The 19,658-nt window shown below is 55.1% G+C and overlaps 2 protein-coding genes across 6 annotated transcripts; one reads left to right on the top strand and one right to left on the bottom strand.

Moving 5' to 3' along the window:
• Positions 1–2,383: 2,383 nt before the first annotated feature.
• Large2 (LARGE xylosyl- and glucuronyltransferase 2) lies at positions 2,384–9,838 on the bottom strand. 5 transcript variants are annotated; one of them, XM_050124340.1, is made up of 15 exons: positions 8,878–9,021; positions 8,632–8,790; positions 8,458–8,555; positions 8,086–8,168; positions 7,722–7,845; positions 7,333–7,504; positions 7,112–7,216; positions 5,668–5,780; positions 5,467–5,592; positions 5,236–5,391; positions 4,953–5,113; positions 4,130–4,465; positions 3,336–3,488; positions 2,993–3,188; positions 2,384–2,845 (listed from the first exon to the last, which is right to left on the bottom strand). In XM_050124340.1, exons 2-15 carry the CDS (start codon positions 8,729–8,731, stop codon positions 2,636–2,638), a joined length of 2,133 nt encoding a protein of 710 aa, XP_049980297.1. In that variant the 5' UTR covers positions 8,732–8,790; positions 8,878–9,021; the 3' UTR covers positions 2,384–2,635. The 5 variants fall into 5 exon arrangements, with proteins under 5 accessions (XP_049980297.1, XP_049980298.1, XP_049980295.1 ...); XM_050124341.1 differs by having other exon boundaries at positions 4,130–4,408; XM_050124338.1 differs by lacking the exon at positions 8,632–8,790 and having other exon boundaries at positions 8,878–9,837.
• Positions 9,839–13,929: 4,091 nt separating this feature from the next.
• On the top strand, positions 13,930–19,559 carry Pex16 (peroxisomal biogenesis factor 16). Its single transcript, XM_050124288.1, has 11 exons — positions 13,930–14,131; positions 14,316–14,351; positions 15,097–15,173; positions 15,470–15,603; positions 15,733–15,833; positions 16,635–16,715; positions 16,915–17,067; positions 17,153–17,225; positions 17,333–17,452; positions 18,535–18,599; positions 19,382–19,559. Exons 1-11 carry the CDS (start codon positions 14,020–14,022, stop codon positions 19,438–19,440), a joined length of 1,011 nt encoding a protein of 336 aa, XP_049980245.1. The 5' UTR covers positions 13,930–14,019; the 3' UTR covers positions 19,441–19,559.
• Positions 19,560–19,658: the final 99 nt, after the last annotated feature.

Genomic DNA, 19,658 nt, shown 5'->3' with positions numbered 1-19,658 from the left:
CCTATTGCCTTTTCTTCCTGGAAAACTGGGGTTCTGCAAGACTCATAGTCGTCTCCCCTACAGTGCCATGGGGAAAGTAATCGAGATACATGTTGCCATGGGAACCTGTGTCCATGGCATGTCCTTGAGGGAAGGGACAGAGGCCGAGGCTCTGCCCTCGGGTCCACAAGCAGCATCTCTCTGGGGCCCACGAGGCCCCAAGTCTAGGAATAGCAGGAAAAGGCCCCTTTGCTTCGTCCTTGCCCAGAGCTGGATCCTGACAGGAACTGCAGTAGACAAGGGGTGCTTCCGAGAGTGAGCAAGGCCCATCCACACCAGCCGTCCATTCCTCTCCCCAGCATTTGAAAAGAGGCGCCCTAGTTTGGCCATGCAGGCCTCTGGCTTCAGGTTGACTGAGGGGAGCAGAAAAGAGCCCTCTTTTCTTATTCAGAAGCTAAGGTGCTAAGTCTAGTTGGAGATGCCTGGACTAGTTGGAGGAATCTTTGGCAAAAGATCAGAGACCAGCAGCAGGCTGATGTCTTGGCTCCCCCAACCTCCCAACCCCCTCTTGAACTTGTCTGGGCCCATAGGCTTGGACTTGGCACACAGTTCCTACCTGTGATGGGAAGAGGTTGAGAAGCCATCATCAGCCATTGCAGGCCTTTGCCCCAGAAGAGCTGCTTGCTTGTGACCGTGCAGGAGCTGAGCCGCGTAGATTCCTTCTGATGATGGAAGTGAGCTGCTTGTGTTCACTGGAGTGGAGTAAAAACTGTAGCCCTGCTCCAGGCCTCCATCTCCGTGCCCTTCCCTGTGTCAGCACAGCTCCTTGTCCCCGTAGACATCCGGGATCCTTCAGCTCCCCTTCCCCTTCCTGCGCAGCCACGTGTGTAAGACCTGCTGGCTTGGTGGTTGCTGTGGAGGGCCCAGGATGGGAGTCCCTTTGTCCCCCAGTCTAGGCTGGCAGGTGCAGGCTGTAGCGGTCGCCTTTCTTTTTCTGATCCTGCTGTCTTGCCTTCCCCTGCTGACTTCATCATTTCTCATCTCTTCCTTCCTTATCTGTCTGCTGATGGCACTCTTCAGGGAAGACCGCACTAGAGGCAATCCCTGGGTGGACCTACCTATGTGGGGCCTGTCTCTGGAGCCAATGGCAACCACCAGGCAGCCTCCGGCTGGCCCCCATCTTGATGATTGGTATCCTGTAGGGCCACCTCTCAGGCTGCTGCTGCTTCCTATCTGAAGCCCAACAGGCAGTGTTAAGGGTCATGTGTGCCCAACACTGACCCAGGGTTTCCAGCTGTCTATTTGCATGTACAGCTGCCTCTCCGCCACCTTCCTCTTAGGGCTACTGGAGCCTTCTTGACTCTCACCACCAGCCCCTTCCCCCAGTTCACACCCTCTAAGTGGTCTCTTCCATTAGGCCCTTCTTAGATACGGACCTTCCCTAACTAAAGGGCTGACCTTTTGAGGACATTTCCTTCCAGGAACAGCAGTAGAATAGACCAGTGGCCTTTTCTGGGCTCTCCAGAGCCCATGGCTTCTGTTGAATGCAGGCGACTTTGCTCTGTGTAAGGGATTGTGGGCCTTGTCCCACCCCTCATCCCAGCACCCTTGGCAGAAAACAGGAGTCTCTGCCTCTGCTCCTGTCAGCTCCTCCCCAGGCAAGATGGGTGACCTCTGGAAATACTCTGCTAACCCTCCCTGAGGAGTGAAGAGTCCCGAGAGCCAGGGTGGCACTCTTTAGCAATTCCACATGGCAGTCTTGGCCCCTGCACCCCTCTCCAGTGTCCTCGCTCTTAGACCAGGGTGAGTTGCAGTCGCTGGGTGGGCTGAGCAGACCAGAAGTCAGCAGCTCTGAGACAGAGCCAGACAGACCCAGTCCAGTCTATGTCCACGCCCTTTGTGATTTCAGTCCTGGTAGAATTTGTATTTGGAGTTTTGTGCTTCAAACTTTCTGTTTTGTTTGTTTGGTTTTTGTTTTGAGGGGGTAGGGGGGGGTACAGAGCAGCCGATCAATTTGTATTTATTTATTTTAACATTTTACTAAATAAAGCCAAATAAAGCCTCTCAGCCTCTTGGTGTTGAGTTTGGGGCTAGGGTGGGAAAGCGTGGGTTAGATATCCGTGTCTAGTCCGTGGCCTTGGAGGGTGCAGACCCACTGCCCACCGATGCCATCAGACTGCCCTCCACTCCCGCTGCCCACCGACGCCCTTGATTCCCCAGCGAGAGTATACAACGTGGTTTTTAAAACTTTACTGTGGGCTGAAAGAAATGACTCAGGGGTTAGACCTAGGTTTGGTTCCCAGCACTTACATGGTGGCTCACAGCTACTATAACTCCACTTCCAGGGGATCTAAAGCCCCCTTTTACATACATACATATAGGCAGGACAGTCACACATAAAAAGAAAACCCCAATTAAATTTTTTATTACTAAAGGGGATTGGGGGAACTAGCCCCAAACCAGCTGAGGCAAAGAAAGATTGAACCCCAATGGTGGAACAGCAACAAGGGAAAATCGAGGAACCCCCATAGATGCTCCACCCCAGCCCCTCTGACAAACCTTAAAATAATTTAAATAGCCGTAAAGGTGGGCACCCACCAGGGTTCTCCAGTGTCTGCAGGGAGTGTGTGTGAGAGCCCAGGGCAGCTTGGCAAGCTCAGGCCCGGCTCTGGGACGGCTGCAGGGCAGTGAGGTATTTGAGGGCTGCAGCCCCATAGCGCCGGGACAAGTCCTGGTGGAACTCCTCCTTGAAGGCCTGGAGACAGTCCCGATAGGTGGGGCTGGAGCGGAAGCGGGAGATATCCAGACTTGGAGCATGGGGCAGGTGGATGGAGAAGGCCTCGGGCAGCACCAGAAGTTCGTATTCCTGGAAATGTGGGGACAAAAGCCAGGGCTGATCTAGGGAGGAGCAAGTGAGGGCTCAAATGCAAACTCCTGCCATGGCCCACCAGGAAGGGGCAGACCACAGCCAGGGCAACAAGGCACCCTCTTCACCTGAGCGCACCCTCCTCACCTGAGCATCCAGCTCTATGATGTGGGCCACCTTGTTCCAGCCAAAGCCCACAAAGCGAGGATCATAGCGGGGACAGTCACGGGGTACCACCACATAGGGCTCGTAGTCAGCTGCCCATTGCACACGGTATGGTGCCTGGGCCTCCCGCCAGCGGGCATAGTCTGTGGGCGCATGACCCTGTGGCCACTCATGGTACCTGTGTAACAGCATCAGGTGGGAGCGGGGCTGAGGCTAGGAGTTTGTGAGCAGGGCGTGCGTGCGTGCGTGCGTGCGTGTGTGTGTGTGTGTGTGTGTGTGTGTGTGTGTGTTGGGACCCAGCATGGGACCAGTGGGGGAGAACTACCTGAAGGTGTAGAGGGAGCCTGCATCTAGTAAAGTCAACAGCTCTGCCTTGGAGTTCGGGAAGCTGAAGCGGTAGTGCAGGGTCTCAAATGCAGGCACCACCAAGGCAGCCTTCCGCTGCAGACTGCTCAGCTCCAGCTGCTCAATAGAGGCCCTGGGGAGGGGCATGTGGGAAGAAGGAACACTTAGCCTGCGGGTCTCACTCCTGCTGAGTCACAGCCTCCTCCTCCCAGGTAGCCAACCCAGTTGTTTCAGATAGCCTTTCCAGCTGGGTGGTGCTGGCACAGCCTTTATATATATTGAAGGGCCCTGCAGCCTTTCTTGCCAAGAAGTCAGGAGGCATCCCATACCTGACATTGGTATTTTTTAACAACCTATGGGTTCTGTCTGGAACCCATATTATCTACCCATATAGGGGACATCGATTCAGATGCTTTTTATCATTATAGATTTTTTTTTTTAATCCCAGCACTCGGGAGGCCAAGGCAGGCGGATATCTGTGAGTTTGAGGCCAGCCTGGTCTACAAGAGCTAGTTCCAGGACAGTCTCCAAAGCTACAGAGAAACCCTGTCTTGAAAAATGAAAAACCAAACAAACAGATAGCCTTCCCATACAGGAAACTGCTGTTTGAAGTAAGGCATTGCTTACTCGGTGGCCCAAAGAAAAGGCCCAAGACAAGCCCCATCTTACAGAAGCCATTGAGCCCCAGAAAGAAACGGACACAACAATCCAAGATACCCTGACCCTGACCGTGTATACCCCAAATGCTGCCCCTCTCCTACCCTTCAGGCCCACCTGAGGTAGTCATAGAGGGAGTAGGCAGGTAAGAAGTCAATGTCACTGAGGAAGACGTAGGGCGTGAGAGCCTGGGCCAAGGCCACATTGCGAAGCTGGTTGACCGGATAGAGGGGGCCCTCCCGGTACACTATATGGTAGGCTACATCCTTCCTCACAGAGAGCACTGGCGAAGTCTCCACGAAATGCAGGAACTGCTGAGCCTCTGCATCTGTCAGGTACAAGGCCAGGCTCATGGGGCCTGACCAGTGCCTGCACAGGGCTTCCAGCATCTGCAGCCTGGGGTGAGGGGGGTGGTCAGGCCAGTGCCAGCACAGGGCTTCCAGCATCTGCAGCCTGGGGTGAGGGGGGTGTTCAGGCCAGTGCTGCACAGGGCTCCCAGCATCTGCAGCCTGGGGTGAGGGGAGTGGTCAGGCCAGTGCCTGCACAGGACTTGCAGCCCTGCTCGGGACCCTCATGCACAGAAGCACAGGATGGCTAGAAATCCTCCCCAAAGTTAGCTGCTGCAGAGCCCCCTCCTGTGACTAAGCACCTCATAATCACATAGAGCTGGTCTCTTTTAATCCTTACAACAACCCGAGAGGGGTGCATCCACATTTGACAGCCGCCTGAAATGCTGAGGCTTATTCATGTTCTCCAGCACTGAGGGACAGCTCCAGGTGCTAGAAAGACTTCCAAAGCCCAAGCTTTTCCCATCATATCCAATGTCTCCAACCTCTGGGGCTCTTCCAGGGACCAGTAGCTTACTACCACACCTCTCGGGTCTCTCAAATCCCATCTAAGCCTATGCCATGCTATCCGGATCTGCCCTCCACACCCTCACCGGTCCATAGAGAGCTGGGCCACCAGGGTGACATCGTGGGGCCGGGGAGGTGGCGGCTGGTGGGGCAGGAAGGTGATGTGCACCCGATGCACAGTGAGCTGCTGTTGCCGGAACTCAAAGCAGGGTTCTTCCTCATCCAGCTGTGCCATGGCCTGTTGCAGCTGAGCAGGGTCCAAGGAAAGAATGAGCAGGCTGGTCCAGAACAGCATGGCCTCCAGCCAAAGACCACTTGAGTACAGAGGGCCAAGACCTCCCAAAGGCAAGGGGATATGGCCCCTCTTACCTGCTCCGCTTCAGCAGGGAGCTGGCTGGGGCAGCCAAAGAGCTCTCTCCGCAGCAGTTTCCCATCATATCCCAGGAAGGTCAAGTGCAGGTTTCGGAAGAATTCTGCATGCTTGTTCTTCACACGAAGCTTCTTTGGTGAATTCCAGTGGATCACCTGTGTTCCAGGTGAGCAGCAGGGATTTAGAATGGGGAGGGAGCAACAGTCCCCCACCCTGCCGTCCCCACTCACCTTGAGGTCAGCTGCTTCCAAGTAGCAGCGCTCGGCCAATGTGTGGTCTGACAACTGCACATTCCAGACACAGGGCAGGGGATGGACCAGCTCAGGGTGCTCCTTAATGACAGCATTGAAAACATCCTACACAGTGACAGACATCACAGTTCAGACCCCAGCCTGCCCCTCAGCTCTGCTCCCACAAAGAATCCTCCAGACCTGGTCAGCCAGAGACGTGGCCTGCAGAGTAAGGAGCTCCCGTTTGGCCATCAGCTTCCACATCTGCTCCCAGCCAGATTGCCGGAGCCTGTCCAGCTGCAGCAGGATCACACCTGCCAACCAGGAGAGAGGTTGCCATGCCCACCAGGGACATTCAGATCCCAAAGCTTTTGAAATATTTGTTTTGCAGTACTCGCAGGGAGCCCACACCCTCATACATCCAAGACAATCATCTATCAGGCCCTTTTTGAATTTCATTTCGAGGGACTGGAGAGATGGATCTATGTTTAAGAAGCGTGCTGTTTTTGAGAGGACGCCGTTTTGAGATTGCCAGAACCCACATGGTGACTCAGAACCCCCCTAACTCCAGTTTCAGAGGCTAGAATAGCCCCTTCTGACATCCACTGGGTCAGGCATGCATGCGGTGCACACACATACATACAGACAAAACTCCGATACACATAAAACAGATTTTCAAAACAATTATAATTTTCAAATAGGGTCTCACTAAGCTTCTCAGACTGGTCTCATACTTGCGATCTTCCTGCCTCGGCCTCCCAAAAACCTGGGATTACCAGCAACAACAGGCAGCACCATGCCAGGCTGCACGGTTCCCTGGTACAGGCCATCTGGCCAGCAACAGAAGGCATGCACTATGCATGGTGGATGAGGCTGTGAGGCCAAAGTCAACGCCTGGGCCAGGTATGAGGCTCAGTTGTAGAGCTTGCCTCTCGCACGTGAAAGCCTTGTTTAGAGCCCAGTATGGCATAAACCAGGTAGCACATATCTGTAATCCTAGCACCAGGGAGATAGAGGCAGGAGGATCATCCTCACATACATGAGTTCAAAGCCAGACTGGATTACATGAGTGCTAGTAAAAACTAAGATACAACCTAATAATTTTCCTATGCTTCTTCCATTCTCAGCTACACAAATGCTCGCCACTGTACTACAGTTGCCTGCCTGTCACTAAGCACTCAGTTCAGTAACGTGCCTTTCCTTCCCAGACCACACCACAGCCTCGAGAAGAGTGAGCTACTCCATCTGTGTGTGTAAATACACCCTCTGTGTGTGTGTAAATACACCTCCTGGTGTTTGTATAGCAATGAAATTGCCTAATGGCAAATCTCTCAGAACATGTCCAAATTGCTAACACGGAACTGTGTTCTCTGAGGGTTCCGACATAATCACCCATAATTCCCTTGGGTGGAGGAGGAGTAGAGCCCCTCCCAGCCATCCTCTCACAGCTGATATAGACCATGATATAGACCAGAAAGCAGAGTCTTGTTGGCCACAGTCATTTGGTACAAGCACGCAAAGTGGGAGGGTTCTCTTCATCCACAGCACTGGCGGAGGTCTTGGGGGCTTCCTAGCAGTCTGTGCCCTTCCCACCACTGAGGCTCAGCAGCCCACCCTACCCTGCTTCCCTCACCACTGCCCCCACCTGTGTTAAATCCCCTGCCCAAGGCAGGCCAAGGCTTATGGTTCTTCCAGAGGTTGCCCAGGTACCAGTCGCTCTGGTTCTCCACGAGACCGATCACCTGCTTGTCTGGGAGGGGAGGGCAGGAGGGAGATGCCTTGGGACATGGCTCAGGGCTAGTACACAACAGGGGCCTGGGCAGGTCGGGGAGGGGGCAGGCCAGGGCAGGGTTGCAGGCGCCTCACCGGAAAAGTGAACGAAGAGTGCCCACAGCTCGGCAATATCCGAGGAGAAAGTGACGTCAGTGTCCAGAACAACCACTCGGGCCAGGCTGAGAGGCAGGATGCTGGGAAGCACTAACTTCATTAGCCCATAGAGGCCAGAGTAGTGCTTATTGGGGATCCAGGAGATCCACGGCTGTGGGGGGTGGGGAGGAGGGACGACAGGGGGACCGACATACTCAGTGGCACAGTGGGAACCAGCCATGGTCCCTCCAAAAGGTGAAAGATTTGGGTTCCAGGAGGTTTGGTAGGACAGGGCCTCTCCTCTCTGGCCACCCACTGCTGGGGTAAGGAGAGAATGGGCCTAGCTGGGCAAGAGTGGGGTAGCAGGGGGGCGGGGAGCGGCCTCCTGCCTTGAGCTCTTCAGCGTCATAGAATCTGATGGTCACAGCCGGCACCATCCATGTTCGGAAGAGTGTCTCCAGGATGCTTCTGGCTACAGCATCAGTTACCAGGTGGAGGTGCAGAGGATTTTTCCTTTTGGGTGGAAAGAGTCAACGTAAGGCTGTGCAGGAACAACAGAGGATTCTCTCCACAGGAGGAGGCCGAGTCTCCTACAAGGAGTTCCTGAGGGTGTTCTGATACCCTGCCTCCAGCCTGCCCTCACCACCCTCAGGAAGGGGACTTCAGTTTCCTGGGATGAGGAAACAGAAGAGTGGTGTGGATTGTTTCGTTGTGGGTGGGCTCCTGACCCTCGTCCAGGGGGCCTGTCTGTACCTGTAGAATAGCACGGACTTCACAAGGGTGATGACCTCTCGGCTGGAGTTGTGTCCGGCACACACAATGGCCACATGCAACAGCTGGGAGGGAACACCTAGGTCAGAAGCGGCCCCCAACGTCTACCTGCCAGCGGAGCTAGCCTGGTCTAGAAGAGTGTATCCCCCACCAGACATCAGAACTGGGGAAAGGTTTGCTTAGAGGCATCGCCTCAATTTCACAAGTGGAGAAACGGAAGAGTGAAGGGGCGTCCTCAGGTGTCCCAGCTTGGTGGCCAGATGTCAGGTGCTTTGATTCTTGTAGATGCCCAGATGGCTGGGCTGGGGCCAGGAACCCTGGGGGTGGCAGCCACCAGAGGCCACGCGCACCTACCTCGCACTTGAGTGGCAGTAGAGGCTGCAGATCGGAGGTGGAGCGATTGCGGCTCCCGTATGGGTCTCCATCGAGGGTGGCAGTTGCCTGTAGTCCGTCTGAAAGGACACGTGGCATGAGCAGGCAGAAGGCACACTAGGTCCCCGCCTCGCCTGCCCAGCTCTCGGCGCTCACACTCGGGGTCTCGGCCGAACAGAAAGAAGCCAACCACTACCACCACCACCAGCAGCAGCGTGGCGGCCCCCAGTGCCCGGGGGCGCCCTCGGGGCAGCATGGCTGTCTGAGGGACTCAGGGCGGGGCACGACCTCGGGCAGCGGGCTCCATCACGGACCCTGCGGACCAAGACCAGAGGAGGGTCAGCGCTGGGTTGCGGGGCCCGACGGCTGCTCTCCCTGCCCGGGCATAGCCGCCTGTCTCACCTGCTCCAGAGGCTCCAAGAAGGCCTTGTTCCTCTTGCGACCGCCCGGTAGCGGGGACCGGGGCAGAGCTGCGAGTCAGCCCCGCCCCCAACCTGGGCTCAGGTTTCACCTTCGCTTGTCTGGACTGGAAGGGGCGGGGAGACCCTGGCAGGGTTCCGCCCTTGCCCCCCGTACCGGACAGCTCCGAAAACGGCCAGGAACCTATAACCCTCTTTTGCACCAAGGCATGGGAGGGCTGAAGGCCACTGGGACAGCTATCCAGGATGGCCCTGTGCCCGCTACCTGAACCCTCCTGGCTCTGAGACCCCATCCCTCCCCCTAAGGGGAAGGACCCGTGACCGGGAGCTCAGGATCAAAGGATTGGCCCGGTCACCGCGGGAGTCCAGGCGGAGGAGGGGGCGGGGAGTAATAGGAATGTCCGGAGACACCTGCTCCGGTCGGGGACTGGAGACTGGGCCTGCTAGGGACACCTGTAGCCTGAGCGTCCTCCCTGGCCCTTAGTCCAGGTGGACCAGCCCGGCCCAGCAGCGGACTGGAAAACATGGGCACTGCGCCCTTTTGAAGGCCGCTTCCCCTCCTGCACAAGAGCTGGCAGAGGGCCTCAATGCCGCCTGGGCAGGGCCGTGAATTCCCCCGCCCTTGCCTGGAGTGCGTTGATCGTGCCAGGCTCCAAGGCCTGGATCCCTTCCTCTTCCCTCCTCCACCCTTCAGCAGGCCTCTGGCCCTATAGGGGTGCGGGGAGCTCTGGGCTGTGAACGAGACCTGCCATGGTCCGTTGAACACGTCTTGAGTGCCAGGCCCTGAGCTAAGTATTTGCCAAGCCTTCACTCAGTTAATTCTCACACCGCCCCGAGGACACAAGACGAGATTGTCCCTGAGAGTGACAGGAACCTGCAGCCTTCGGCCATGGGCTGTGGCAGGCAGCACTAAACTGCGCCTGCACGGACTCCCAGAGGTCACTGCTTTCTCAGTCTTCCCTCCGGGGTTATTCACCTCAGGACCTGCCCCTGCCCCTCCTTCCCACGGAATGTGGATCTCTCCACGTCTCTTGCTTAACTTGCCAGCTCAAGGGAAGCTGAAGTTGCCTGTTCTGTGGGTCATCCCCCCCCCTCCCCAATTCCAGGTATTCAGTTTGTACAAAAACTGGACCTGCCCTCCAAGGACTCCACTAGGCCTCACCAGGAGCACAGGCTGGATCTTTGGTTCAAGATCAGCTGTCTAAAATGAGGCAGACCCATAAACAGCAGCCTGGGGATGGCTCCTCCCCTGGGTTATCGGAATGCCTTTCTCTGGGAGATCCGGGATCAGCCTGTGGGCCTTTGGAGGTTGCTATAGAAACCGAAAACTGCCTCTTGTACATGTAGGCATTAAGAGAAAACTCTTGTGTCCAGGCTTTGAATTCCAGTGCTTCGGCCTCATTGTCAGCCTAGAGTGAAGTTCGGGGTGGGGGAGTGGGGGGGGTGGAAGGGTCCCTCCCCATAACCCTCAACAGAGAGGCTGTAGGAGCTCCAAGTGTGTAGGAGCAGATAGGGTCACAGGCAGAGCCTAGACCAAGCTAAGTCTTCCATAAAGAGGTGTGAGTTAGTGGACACATTGTCATCTCTCATCATGGTGACCCTGTCTCAGCCTCAGCACTGTGGGTAGGTAAATGAACGGAAGTGTCTGCTGGACCCTCAAGAAGCCCTTTGGAGCCTTCGGAGGAAAGTGAGACACAAGTGAGTCTAGTCCCCTGGAGCTGAGCCTCCATTTGAGCCAGATCTGCTCAGGACTTTATTTTGTGAACTTGGATTGTCCAACACCCTCCCTGGGTCTCTGGTGTCCTCATCTGTGCCTGTCCAGCTGGTCTTTCTTCTCCTGTGACTTGGGACAGACAAAAGGAGAGAGGATCCAGACCAATTTCTCCAGAGGCCTTTGCAGCCCAGCCTTGCTGCCAGGTCCAGGCAGGAATCCAGCAGGGAGGAGCCTCCTTCCTAGCTGCCAAGCTTGCACAGGCCTCGGCTCTAATCAGGCTCCAGATCTAGAGAGGAAATTCAGGCATCCCTGCCGGCTGCTGACCTGGCAGGGCCCAGCGCCCTGCACTGGAGAGAAAGACCCTTCACCATCTGGAAGTGAAGGGGAGGTGGTGTACCACCGTCCTCAGGGGCTCTCCTTCCTCCCCAAAACAAAAGGCCATCTGATAAAATCTTGCACACCTGTATTCACCTGCATGTACACACAAGTACAAACACACACACACACACATAAACTCACTCCAGCTGCAGCAGAGGGCTGTAGAGGAATGGCCCAAAAGGCAGTAAAGTCACTAAGTTCCTGAGCCTAGATTTTAGCCAGGCCTGTCTCATCATGTCTCAGCTCATGCTGAGCTAGACAGTGCTGCCAAAGGCCTTTTGGTCAGGGCCTCGCCGTGATCTGGGACAAGTAGTCGGGCCTCCTTGGGCCTTATCTGTGGGCAAGCGTTCCTATCAATCTGACGAGGTTGATGTATTAGTTGCTTTTCTCACAACTGTGACAAAATCAACCCTTGGCAGAAGCAAGCTTAAGGGGGGATTTATTTGGGCTCACAGCTTGAGGGTATAATCCATCATAGTGGGCAGCAGTGGTTTCGGAAGCCTGAGGTTGCCAGCCAAGCTGTAATCCACAGTCAGGAGATGGAGAAAGATGCAGGCTAGTGCCCAGGTTGCTTTCTCTTTTATTCAGTTTCAGGACTCCAACACAGAGAAGGAGGAGACAAGCATCCAGGCTGGGTTCTCTCAACTGCAGGCACACCATGGACACACTCAGAGGTTCGTTTCTACACGATTCTAAACCCACCAAGTGGACACTGAAGATGGACCAAGCGAAACCGCCAGCAGGGCGGGGAGTATGTGGGGCACTCGGGATGGGTGAGGAACCACTTCCACGGTGCCCGTACCATGGACTCTTCTGAGGTTCAGAGCACCTCTCCCTGAGTTTTTGTTGGCAGGCATTGGCTCCACATAGACAAAGAAAAGGAAGGAAGGAAGTGGGCATGGCTGTGGCTTCTTGGTGAGTATGGTGCTTAAAGCACCACAGAGCCCAGCTCCGGCTCAGACTAAAGCAGCATTCCAATCAGGACTAGACATAGTACGCACTCTTTTAAAAGAGATTTATTTGTTATATATACAGCATGTTTGCCTGCACACCAGAAGAGGGCATCAGACCTCATTACAGATGGTTGTCAGCCACCATGTGGTTGCTGGGAATTGAACCCAGGACCTCTGGAAAAGCAGTCAGCCAGTGCTCTCAACCTCTGAGCCATCTCTCCAGCCCAGTAGGCACTTTAAAAAAAATGATTTTAGTTTAATTTTTTAAAACGAAGTCTTACTCTAGCTAAGGCTAACCTAAAACTTGCTACACGGGCAAGGCTGGTTTTGTACTTGCAGTGCCTCCCCAGTGCTGGAATTCCTTACAGGAATGTGCCACCATGACCAGCGCTTTATTTTAGGACTTACTGCATTTTATGTATATGACTTTGGCCTGCATGTCTTTCTGTACACCCACATGTGTGCCTGCCATGTGCTTACAGAGATCATAAGAAGGTATCGAATCATCTAAAACTGGAATTACAGATGGTTATGAGCCACCATGTGGGTGCCGGGGACCAAACCCAAGTCCTCTGCAAGAACAAGTGCTCTTTAACTCCAAGCCCTCTATCCAGTACCACACCCAGCTTTTTTTTTTTTATTTAAATTGTCTTTGTTTTTGTTTTTCGAGACTGAGTTTCTTCGTATAACAGTCTTGGCTGCCTTGGAACTCGCTCTGTAGACCAGACTGGCCTCTGCCTCCCGAGGGCTGGGATCAAAGGCATGCACAGCCACCACCCTGCATTTAAAAGATTCTTAAGTGAGCATTTCTTAAACCCTGAGCCATCTCTCTAGCTCCTTTATGAACATTTTTATTTGTGTTTATTAATTGTACAAAACAATGAGCTTCGTCTATCATGATGGCACGGGTCTTTAAAAATCCCAGCATTTATAGGAAGCCGAAGTAGGCAGATCTCTGAATTTGAGGCCAGCCAAACAAGGGTACATTGTGAGACCTTGTCTCAAAACAAACCAACCAAAATCATGAACTTTATGATGACATTTCCGTACATGCTTGTAATATACTGGATGGGCTTATTGGGAAGATAATACCCGGTATAGTACTAAACAAACGCATTACATACTCAACGGATACCATAAATTTGCGGGCGGAGTCCACAATGGCGCAGAGTTGCCACGCCCCCTCTGCCCACAGCCAATCAGCTGCCTCCCCGGAGCCGTTCCCTCCCTCCACTTCTGCTGCGCCTTGACTTTAGCAGCTTTGTTGCTGGGTTCAGGAGTAGATCCCTAGGTGTTACCCCCCTAACCCTTGGGGCTCAGCTGAGAGCCAGGAGATACATCCAAGGGCCAGAAAACGCTGACATTTGTTCCGAGTTCAAGGTCCAAGTCGGCCCCAAATAATTTTGTATATGGGAAATTGAGGTGCAGATAAGGGAAGCGTATGCACAGGTTCATCCTAAGTGGAGAGCAGAAGGCTAAGCCAGGGTATTCTCCGCCAAAGTAGTCATCCGGCTACGGCTTTTGGGGGTCCACCCTGGAGGAGCTGGAGCCGAAGCCACGGCACTAAATCTGCTGGCTAGGTTTGCCTCAGTTTTCCCGGCACTGGCTTTTGTGGGGAACTGGAAACTGGCGGTTGCTGGGACCCATTTACGTCAGTTTCGAGGTTCCTTGCACCTTAAATCCCAAGTCCTTTGCTGTCCTGCCCTCCCGCTCGAGCCTCTCGGCGATCTTCTGGGAAAGTCTGAGACTTCGTGTTCCCTTCTCTAGAATGAACTGTTCAGCCTGCAACCAAGCTGCAACTGCGCAGGCGCCAAAACAGCCAACCAAGAAGGCTGAAGAGTGGACGCCAGAGGCTTCAGGGCGGAGAGTGAGGGAGCCAATGGTTGGAAGGAGGAAGGGTGGGCGCTCACGGTCACTAGGAGGAGGTGCTAGAGATGGGGGCGTCTAGCTAGCCCTGGGCTGCGGAAGTGGAGCGACTGGGAGGCGGGCTTAGGGCCGGAAGCAGGAAGGAGGGCGCAGGACGCAGGGCGCCGCGCCAGCTGTGCTGTCCGCCGGTGGAACTGTCTGTGGCTGGAGCAGGATGGAGAAGCTGCGGCTTCTGGGCCTCCGCTACCAGGAGTACGTGACTCGTCACCCAGCCGCCACGGCCCAGCTGGAGACTGCAGTGCGGGGCCTCAGTTACCTGCTGGCAGGTGCCACGCTGACCTTTGACCCATTTCTTCGGGCCCCTGACCCTTGACTCCTAAGGCCCTCTCCCTGCGGACTCAGGGTAGTGGTCACTGTGTTTGAGTTCCTGTGGCATATAGGAAGTTGAGGGACCCAGAGCTGCAGGGTGAAACAAACGCTCACCAACGCCTCCTGTACCTTCTTCCCCAGGTCGCTTCTCCGATTCACATGAGCTGTCTGAGTTGGGTGAGTTGGGCTCTGGACTGGGAAGGAGGAAGGCTTCCAGAGGGCCTGGACTGCCCTTTAGATTGATGTACCAGGCTCAGTCAGACAAGTTCAACTGTGCAGGACCCTTGGTGTTCCTTCCGAGTTGGGAGACCTTTGAGGGAGGACCTTGACAAGCTATTTACTCCTGGTTTGGCTCAGGATTAAACAACTCTTCTGTCCTTGCTGGATCACCCATTTTCTGAGTATGCGGAGGCACTGTTGTTCTGTCCAGTGGAGGAAATAAAAGGTCACCGAGGCAGGGGAATAGTCCATGATGGCAGGCTACATTCAAATGCCACAATCCCCATACTATAAATGCCTCAGCCATGTTTGCTTAGTTTGGGGGAAGTGATGGCCATGAAAGGATGAGGTAGATTAAAAGGTAGTTGTGATGTAGACCTTCAGGGGGACAGGACAGTCTGCAGAGAGAGCAAAGGGGAGAGGTGGGGCCGCACACTTGGCTCTTCTAAATAGCTCAGGAGCCAGCCCTGTTCAGCAGAGCAAGGGCTAGCTTGTCTCTGCAATCAGATCGTTGTTATTATTGGTTCAGATGTCAACCTCAGGAGAGCAGGGCTCTAAGTGGGAGAAGAGGCATGCTGGTTTCCACACAGTCTGTGGGTAACTGAGTAGACTTGTGACCGGTGATCCCTAGAGCTCTGGGGTAAAGGTGAGGGGTGAAGGCCACACCAGAGCCGGCCTCTCAGGCCCACGCTCTGCTTCTCAGTCTACTCCGCCTCTAACCTGCTTGTGCTGCTCAATGACGGGATACTTCGGAAGGAGCTGCGAAGAAAGCTGCCTGTGGTGAGGATTCTGCCGGGAGCCGCGTGTGGGAGCTCGGGGGCTTGGGAAGAAGGCGGTAATGAGCAGCAGGCGTGTGGCACATGTTGCAGTCTCAGAGTGTGGGACATGCCGGTGCCCCTGACCGTCAGTTCTCCCTGTCTCACACAGCCAGCCTGTTAGCAGTGCATGGTGTCTGAACTTAGGTGTTAGGCTTGGAAAGTGGGAAGCCCCCTGTCCCCACCCCTTGCAGAGAGGCCCTCTTTCTCCAGGACAGCGCTTGGGGCTAGGGGAGCCCCTGACCTCTGGGCTTCTTGCAGTCGCTGTCCCAGCAGAAGCTGCTGACATGGCTGAGCGTGCTGGAGTGTGTGGAGGTGTTCATGGAGATGGGGGCTGCCAAGGTGTGGGGTGAAGTTGGCCGTTGGCTAGTCATCGCTCTCATCCAGCTGGCCAAGTAGGTTGGGTTGTGGAGGGCAGGACTCAGGTGGGGTGACCGAGGCCAGCTTTGAGCGTGCTCAGTGGAGCAGCCCTGCTGCCCGCTTCTAGCTGCCTCCCTCTATCTGTGCTGTCCTTCTCAACTCAGGGCTGTCCTGCGCATGTTCCTGCTCATCTGGTTCAAGGCTGGCATTCAGACCTCACCCCCCATTGTTCCGCTGGACAGGGAGGCTCGGGCACAGCCATTGGGTAAGCTGCCCCTCTGCCCTGAAGTGGAATGGGACACGGGACTGCTCTGTGGATTTGCAGCATATTTCCCATGAGCTCAGCACCCATTATTCTGTAAGAAAGAACAAGAAAGACAGGTTTGGAGAAAATCAGAACTTGAACTTGGGAGTTTTATTTTTTCTGATCCTAAAGATCACACCCAGAGCCTTGGGCATGCGAGGCAAGTACTCTTCCACTGAGCTACACTTCCATCCCTGAGCCTGAGCTTGTGGTACCAGAATCTTCCTTCTGTCTTTTGGGCTTCAGGAACTAGGACGAAGTAGGTGTCCTGCCAACATTGTCTCTGGGCCTGGTTCTGTATCATGAACCTCAGGCTCAAGAGTCAGGGTACCCGGCTGCTTTGGGCCTGGTTCTGTATCATGAACCTCAGGCTCACGAGTCAGGGTACCCGGCTGCTATGGCTCCTCTGTCAGCCTTGTCTCTTCTCTCCTTGAGTGGGGACAGTGCTGGGGCTCCCACCTGAGCGTGTTGACAGCAGAGGATTGAGGCAATGTGGCCTCATGGTCCCATAGCTCCAGTAGTTACGGTTGGGCTGGGCCTTCCCTTTTTTCCTCTGGGTTCTTGTTTGCCTGTGCCAGGGTAGGTTCCAGAATGCTTCCCTCTGTGGAAAGGTTTCTTGCTGAACCACATTCCCTGGGTGCAACTACTGCCTCAGGACAGGCTCTTGTGTTCTCCAGGTAGCTCCTCAGGCATTCACATGTTCTCTGTGGGCTCTGTTAGGAATGTGTCCCTCTTACTCCGTGTTCTGTCTCTACCTGCTAGATGCTGATCACAAGCCAGGCAGCCAGGAGCCATCCTATGTGGGGAAACGGTCAAACAGAGTGGTGCGGACCCTCCAGAGCAGTAAGTGCAAGATGTCGCTGGGCTGGGCACCCGGGTGCTGAGGTCTTGTGGGCCTGAGGGACTGGGCTCCCAGGTGCTGAGGTCATGTGGGCCTGAGGGACTGGGCATCTGGGTGCTGAAGTCAGTGTGGGCCTGAGGGACTGGCTCCTGCCAGCATTCACATCAGCTCCTGCTTCACCTGTCTGTCCTTATATTCTAGGCCCATCCCTGCACACACGACACTGGGGAGCCCCCCAGCAGTGGGAAATTCGCCAGAAACAGCAGCAGGAGGAACTGAGCACACCCCCAACATCTCTGGGGCTGCAGGAGACCATTGCAGAGTCTCTGTATATTGCCCGACCCCTACTGCACTGTATCCTTAGCTGTGCTGGAGGTGGGTTGGGGAGGAGCCGGGCTGGAGCATGCACTGGAGACATCCTTGACACCTTGACTGTCAGTGCTCAGTCTAGGCTTCTGGGGTCAGCGGTCATGGACACCCTGGCTACTATCTGGTGTGGTGGATATGACTAGGTGAGCATCAGCAGGGACTCCATTCCTCCCGTGGGCTCTCTGCGTGCCGTTTGGCTGTCCCTCTCAGGGACAGAGGCCATCCTTGTTCCTATGTCCCTGGCCCACAGCCTGAGTCTCCTGAGTAACAGAAAGAGCCTGACTCGAAGGGAGCAGCTCGAGCTAAGGCGCCGCACAATCCTGCTGCTGTACTACCTGCTGCGCTCGCCCTTCTACGACCGCTTCTCTGAGTAAGGCGCCCTCCTCACCTCCCTTCCCTCCCCTCGTATCAGCAGGGCTGTCCATGCTGCACGGAGAGGGCTGGGCTCAGCTGAATCCTGGCTGCTTCCGGAGCTGTCCAGGATGCAGCCACCAGAGCCGCTGCAGCATCAGGCCAGTGTGAGCTTCTGTGCTTGTTGGCCAGAGAAGCCACCGTTGAGGCAGGCTGCCTATCTCCAGCTCTTTGCACCATAGGCCGTCCGTTTTCAAAGGGGCCCAGCTAGACTGTCACTGCTGGGCCCATCCCACACCGACACCTGTGAGGTCTCAAAGCCTCTGCCTTAGTCAGAGAAATCTTTCAAAAAGGCCTGCAAGGGTACCTATGATCTGTGGTGGAGTTTCTGAGCAGGAGCGGGGCTGTAAGACTTATGGGCTCAGTTCCTCACCTGTAGAGTGGAGATAGTGATGGCACCCATTTGCAGGGCTCAAATAGGGGTCAGGTGTTTGGCCATGCTTGGTATGTAATGAGCATGTGATAAATATTAGGTCTTTTTTTTCACCAGTGTTTGCTAGTGATCAAGCCTAAGGCTTCAAACATGCTAAGCAAGTATTATACCCTGAACCACACCTTCACCCCATACATGTTCTTTCACTGTTCCCAGCATCATTATGTCCCACCCAAGTCCCATATGGAAAGTCCCATATCTTAAACAACAAGCATCTTGAGCCAAGGGGGACCCTTCTTAGGCCTGCTGCTCTGACCACTGTAGCTCAGCTCTCCTGCCAGTTTACCTCCCCAGAAACCTCCAGGGCGCAGGCCGTGCTACCAAGTGGCCTTAGGAAGGAAGCTCTGTTTGTTGTTGAATGCAAAGGTCCAAAGAGGGTAAATGAGGCAGCAAAGGGGAGGGGGAGTGTTGTGCTGGTGCCGACTGACGGGTGGACAGAGCCGTGAGCACGGGTGCAGCTGTAGATAGGTTAGTGCCAGCGATCAGGCCTTGTACTGGAGTCTGTCTAGCCCATTTTCTGAAGTGCCTGGTGGTCAGAAGAGGTCTTCAGCTCCTGATGTGCAGGAATCCACCCCACCCCCACCATGCTGTTTCTCTTTCCTGTCCAGAGCCAAGATCCTCTTCCTACTCCAGCTCCTTGCAGATCATATCCCTGGTGTTGGCCTGGTAGCAAGTAAGTGGATGGACGGCGTGGGTGTAGAATGTCCCCAAGTGGAGAGTAAGTGGGTGAACAGCGTGGGTGTAGAGTGTCCCCGAGTGGAGAGTCAGTGTGGGTGGACGGTGTGGGTGTAGTGTCCCCGAGTGGAGAGTGATTGGGTGGACAGCGTGGGTGTAGAGTGTCCCCGAGTGGAGAGTGAGTGGGTGGACGGCGTGGGTGTAGAGTGTCCCCGTGTGGAGAGTCACTGTGGTTGGACGGCATGGGTGTAGAGTGTCCCCATGTGGAGAGTCACTGTGGGTGGACAGCGTGGGTGTAGAGTGTCCCCGAGTGGAGAGTCAGTTTGGGTGGACGGCGTGGGTGTAGAGTGTCCCTGGGGCACAAACAGCCCCATCTTGCTGTGTGCTCTGTCTCCTTTTGGTTTGATTATTGGACAGTCAAGAGTGAAACCTAAATCAGTACTGGGAGGTGACAGACAGCTCCGGGGCCTAAGTTCACCGGCAGAAGTGGGAAGGCAGCTGTGTCTGTGTGTAGGATTATTAGGCCATGGCAGGTGGCAAGCCCTCTTCTGCCTCTGTGACCTGAATTATAGAAGACAGGCAAGGAGGGGCCTTGGGGCCTGCTGAGTACCTGACTATAAAAACGACCTGCTGCTCACGCCCCCGGCTCCCCTGAAACCAGGGGTCCTTTGTCTGTGAACTTCATCTCCATCATCGTGGCTGAGGCAGGAGACACAGCTGCTGTGCTGGTGGCAGTGCCAAGGGGCCTGGCTTGGCCCTAAGTCCTCCTTCTCCTTGCAGGGCCGCTCATGGACTATCTGCCCTCCTGGCAGAAGATATATTTCTACAGTTGGGGCTGACCGACACGCAGGAGTGGGTCGAGTGGCCGTGTGGTGTGCTCTGTTGCTCTGGGCCTGCCGCAACCCTCCAGTCCCCCAGGTCCCTCTTCTCTAATAAAACTGACTCTGGTCGTGTCCCAGCATGTGGCTTTGTGTCCAGCAGTCAGCACCTGCCCTGGCAGGTCTTTTTCAGCCCTGATCACCACACTGTTCCTTTCCACGCCTTCCTAATATGGAGC

The sequence above is a fragment of the Alexandromys fortis genome, unplaced genomic scaffold (genome assembly GCF_014885135.2).
Source record: "Alexandromys fortis isolate MF-2015 unplaced genomic scaffold, M_Fortis_MF-2015_v1.1 scaffold_222, whole genome shotgun sequence".
In the NCBI taxonomy this organism is placed as follows: domain Eukaryota; kingdom Metazoa; phylum Chordata; class Mammalia; order Rodentia; family Cricetidae; genus Alexandromys; species Alexandromys fortis.
The sequence above is the reverse complement of the archived record's forward strand: the minus strand, read 5'-3'. Positions and strand labels throughout refer to the sequence as shown.